The sequence below is a fragment of the Marmota monax genome, unplaced genomic scaffold, assembly GCF_021218885.2.
Source record: "Marmota monax isolate L192 unplaced genomic scaffold, Marmota_monax_Labrador192_F-V1.1 WCK01_AAM20220418_F8-fsc00133, whole genome shotgun sequence".
NCBI classification, from domain to species: Eukaryota; Metazoa; Chordata; class Mammalia; order Rodentia; family Sciuridae; genus Marmota; species Marmota monax.
In genome coordinates, this window is record NW_026694821.1 from 3,901,549 (window position 1) to 3,906,553 (window position 5,005).

At 38.3% G+C, this 5,005-nt stretch overlaps 1 protein-coding gene across 1 annotated transcript; it reads right to left on the bottom strand.

The window, feature by feature from the left end:
- Window positions 1–456: 456 nt before the first annotated feature.
- Neurod6 (neuronal differentiation 6) lies at window positions 457–3,977 on the bottom strand. The gene is made up of 2 exons (XM_046425998.2): window positions 3,713–3,977; window positions 457–2,399 (listed from the first exon to the last, which is right to left on the bottom strand). The coding sequence occupies exon 2, from the start codon at window positions 2,376–2,378 to the stop codon at window positions 1,365–1,367; it is 1,014 nt and encodes a 337-aa protein (XP_046281954.1). The 5' UTR covers window positions 2,379–2,399; window positions 3,713–3,977; the 3' UTR covers window positions 457–1,364.
- Between the last annotated feature and the right edge of the window lie 1,028 nt (window positions 3,978–5,005).

The following is a 5,005-nucleotide window of genomic DNA, read 5'->3' on the forward strand; positions in this document are numbered from 1 at the left end:
AGCAGCTGTCCACTCTCCTCTGCGAGGCAAACCTGCTCCAGAGGGCGTCTTGAGAGAGGTCATGGACACCTTGCCTTTTATTCCAGAAGCGACTCAATCCTGCTTTATGAGGGTTAGCTCCCCAGACGCTATTAAACTAAGTTTTAGGTGGCCTTTTGTGAGAAAACTTTTAATCACACAGAATTTAACTTCTAATCGGCCAGACATTTAAACCGTGTGGAGTAAAACCTTTCGTTTTTAACATCCACTCTGGTGTTTGCTGGAAATTTGCCACCGAATTTAGGCTCAAGTTGAAGGTTACCAGGATTTATCATTGTTTCCCCAGGATGTTTAACCCTCATGGGCTCCTTTTTCTTTCATTTAAGATACTTAAAAAAAAAAAAATTCTTCTAAGCGCTTTGGCCGTTTAGTTTAAGAAATTTGTTTTAGCTCATATGATTTTGTAATCCAGAAATATTTCTGAAATGGGGAGGGGGTTATTGGAGACAGAAGGCAGCTGTGTACCAGGAAATAATAAGTATCATGCAAAAATATCACAGCTAATCGATGTCCTTTAGGAGTGGAAATATCTATGTTTAATTGCTTTAAAAATGTAGGGTGGAAAACACAATTATACACTGTGATAACAAACCTGTACAGATAATTTCTGAACAATACAAAACAAGTGCTGAAAATCTGTTTTCTTTATGATTGAAATAAATTGTTCCCAAACTGTGATAACCACCTACCCAAATATCACATGAGCTAATGCTTGAAGAGAAATAGTCACCAATTGAAGCATTTAGATTTATCTTAATAAACAGAAAATTGCATAGCTTTTTATATTGTTGTACATCCTTAAATGCATCTTCCAATATCACTGCTTAGCATAGTGATAGTCTTGTTATTTTAAAATTTCAATTTTCAGAGATACATAAGATAAATTTCCCAATAATTATAAACACATCATTTTACTCATCTGATTTTAATAACATGCATTTTTATAATTACTGTACAACCGAAATAGACATTGATTTATGCTGTGTGCATGTCTTTATTCAACAGTATATTCTTAGACACCTTGTTCAAACAAATGAAGTGAATTTCAAAAAAAAAAAAAAAAAAAAAAAAAACCAAGGGAAAAAAAAATCCTGCCAGTAGAAACAGAATCACAGTGCCTTACAGACAAAAGGAAAGGAAAAGAAGTTCTCATAGGAAAAGAGATTTATTATTACATAGAAAATTCTCACAATAGTTGAAACACACTTCAGAAACTAGTAAACACCTTAGATAGAGTTGTGCCAATTACTCAAGCCCATAAGCATCTGCTTTGTCTTAATTAGACGGGGGAGGTGAATGACCACTGTTTATTTTCATTTTCCTCATTAATTATGAAAAACTGCATTTAATTCATCTTGCATGGTGAGAGATTGGCTGCGCAGATGTAAGTCGTAAGGGAAGTGGCTGTCGGTGGGCAACCTGAACATGGCACCCTGCCCAAGGGGACCCCTGGGTGGCACTGCACAGTAATGCATGCCGTAATTGTAATTTTTGCCATAGTCCAAGGTTTCTTCTTGCTTCAGGGAAAATATCCCATTATAGTTAATTGGGGGAGGACTTAAGGGACCTTCAAACTGAGGGCTGGCACACTCAGGGGAAGTACTTTCATAGAAGGATTCATACGCACTGCAATAATTGTAGGGTTTCATGGACTTGGAATTATCAAGAGTCCCATGCCCTGGGGGAGTGGCGAGCTCAGGGCTGTGGTAGGGTGGGTAGAAGGTGGAGTAGGGCGACCTGGTGTGATGTGCAGCCTCCCCACCCTGACCCATCAGGAAACTCCTGGCGTTGAGCTGCAAGCAGCCTGCCACCAAGTTTGTAGTTGGCTGGGAAAGACCTTTGCATAAGTTTTGGACGAACGTGAGCAGATCTGGTCTCTTGCCGATTCTCAGAATTTCAGAAAGTGCCCAGATGTAGTTTTTGGCCAGTCGTAAAGTTTCTATTTTGGACAGTTTTTGGGTTTTAGAATAGCAGGGGACCACTTTTCGTAAATTGTCCAGAGCGTCGTTGAGGCCGTGCATCCTGTTCCTCTCCCGAGCGTTAGCTTCCTGTCTCCTGAACTTGACCCTTTCCAGTCGGAGCTTGGTGGTCTTTTTTTTCCTAAGACCCCTCCTTCTGGGCAGCCCGTTTTCATCCTCCTCTTCTCTGTCTTCCTCCTCTTCTTCTTTCTCAGTTTCTTCTCCAGGGGCCCTTTTGATGCTCTTTCCTCGAAGGACAATTTGTTTGGAAAAGCTTTCTGGTTTCTTAATTTGCTTCTGGTCCTCGCATTCTCTAGAAAACTTTCTGCACATCTGGGATTCTGGCATTACAACAGACTCATCAAACGGTAGTGTTAACATGGTTCTCTAATCTTAAATTACCTGAAAAAATGCCAGCACAATATTTAAAGCGTTTTCATTTTTAAAGTTTATACACTTAAAACACATTTGAGTACAATCAGAATACTACAAGAACACATGAAAAAGACTGATTCCAGGGCTAATTTTTTGGCTTGAAATAAAATTTTTGAGTTTGTGCAGACTAGTAATTATAAGAACATTGATGCATGCAATGGGATTAATTTATACAGGCAAATTATCAAAAGAAAATAAAATTGCAAGCATTTATGATAATCCCACCACCATCTCCATTTCTCTTTGATTTGAAACTGGATTTTAATACATGGGAAGGGATTGTGCAATTCAAGCAAATAACAAATACAAAACATGATATAGCAATGCAGAATTTCATTAATTCCAATCCCCCTGAGAACAAAATAGAACAGAAACCAGTTTATAAAATGAAAAGTGCCATTTCTCCATCAGCTGACAAATTTGTGGGGATTTTTAGGGGAAAAAAATCCCTAACTTTATTTACTGTTCTCATCCAACTGTGAATTTAGATTAATGGTTATTAGAATATACAGATTTAAAGAAAACATTAATAAGATCAGTTTTAAAACTATTTTTTTTTCTGATCAGTAAAGAATTATGTAAAAGCACTCTTTTCCCAGCTTTCAAAAAGAAAAAGGGATTAGGCTAATTTGGAAAAAAAAAACTCTACAAATAAATGAAAAAATAAAATATCATTGGCAATTTTCTAAATCAAAGAAAATGTTGAGACCGCTCTTACATTTAAGATTTTCTCAAATGTAATAGTCTGTTTACTGCTGTTCAAATCACCCTGGACAAAAAAACACTCTCACAGTGTTTTTGTTCTACGAGCCCAGAAGTCTCCCTCTAGCTAATATCTGACGGGAACGGTCCAAGGATTCTGACTGCAATTCTGCACGTGTGTTCAGAATCCCAAATGAAAGGGGAAAATAATTTGTGTTTCAAATGCATTTTTGGTTTTTGTTGGGTGAAGCAGAAAGTATTTTTCATCGAAAGTCTTCAAACAGGCACACTAAAACAGAGACTTTTCCATGTAACAACCTCCAGCCCTCTCAGCACACACACACACACACACAAACACACACACATACACACACACACAAACTCTCAGTAATGTCCACATACTTGCAGTGTTACATAATAGCAGTGAAAGTATGTGATAATTACATCACAAGAATGAAATATGATAAGAAGTTATAGATGGCAAAGATCATACAAATACTCTAAGACAGTGATACTGTATCTTTAAATACTTGCATGCAAAGCCAGCATCAATTGAAGTATATCTTTATTTATATTACCTTAGGTTTTAATTTCATTCAATAATCAGTTTTCATTTTGGGTCTTCCAAATCTTTTCAGGCTGAGTGTCGCATCGTCTCCTGGAGCCTCTAGATCTGTGTATATCTGCACTATCTCATTGATCTCTAAAAAGTGACATTGATGCCAACTGCCAGAGCTGGTACCCATGCCATCTGCTAGTGACGTCACAGGGCAGAGAGAGCCATGTGATCCTCTCTCTTGGGACCTTCATTCTGCACTGATCATCTGGCATCCCTGTAAGTGGGTACCAGCATTCATGCATCAACACAGAAGGTTAGACTGATAGGAAAAAAATCTGCACCAGCATTTCACATACAGTAGGTGCATTTCTCCTCGAGCTGCTTCGGTTTCACTGGCAATCTGTAGAAAGACTGTGCTCAGTTTCGCCCTGCCAACGGTGCAACTGTTAGGTAGTCGTTAATATTCCATTCATTTGCAAGGTGGGCTTTTGTGTGAACGAGAGGTTTTTTGTTGTTGTTGATGATGTTGTTTTGTAAAGATCACCATCTCCTTTGTGCACCTGGGTATCCAGGGAAAGAGAACTGTGAAAAGGAGCCGGAAGGTGGTCTTGGGTGCATAACCAAACTAAGATTAGTGTCAGCAAACAGGAGTCAGTGAAAGGCTCCTGTTTCCTCGTTTTGTTTCATGGCATGAGACTTTGTGGGTGTGTGTCTGTGCATTTTCTTAACATGTAAGACCTCAGTGCTTCTTAGGACTTTGGAATAAAAGGACAGTTTTTCTATTGGGGTCTGTGGAAGACATCATCCAATGTTTCCCTTCATCCAATTGCTGGTATCTTTCAACAACTTTTCAGAGCGACTATGTGCATGTGTGTGTGTGTGTGTGTGTGTGTGTGTTCTACACACACACACACACACATTATGTATGATGAAGAGACACTGCAAGTCCACTGTTAAGGATTTCAAACTATACAATTATGTCCTCCATCAAAAGTCACTAACTTTACTCTTTTATAGATCTCCCCTCTCTCTCTCAGCATTAACTTGCTTCTTCCTTCTCATTTAAGACACAATAAACATAAAAATTATTACTTAGGTTTCTGTCTTTCTCTCCCTAGCATTCTGCTGCATATTTTAATCAAAGATTAGCTTTCCTATATTTTGGGGGCTTCCAGATTTTGTTTTTTTATCTCCTATTTTTGTTTCCTATATAACAACATCCAGGGAAACAGATTAGTGTCCAGTTGCTCATCCCTACTAAGTTTATTACATGCTATCTTTCTTCACCCTCCACCCCCTTTCGGTTTCTTTT

Bases quoted from the DNA above. Each gene is read 5' to 3' on its own strand.
- Neurod6 (XM_046425998.2), bottom strand. From the start codon at position 2,378: ATGTTAACACTACCGTTTGATGAGTCTGTTGTAATGCCAGAATCCCAG.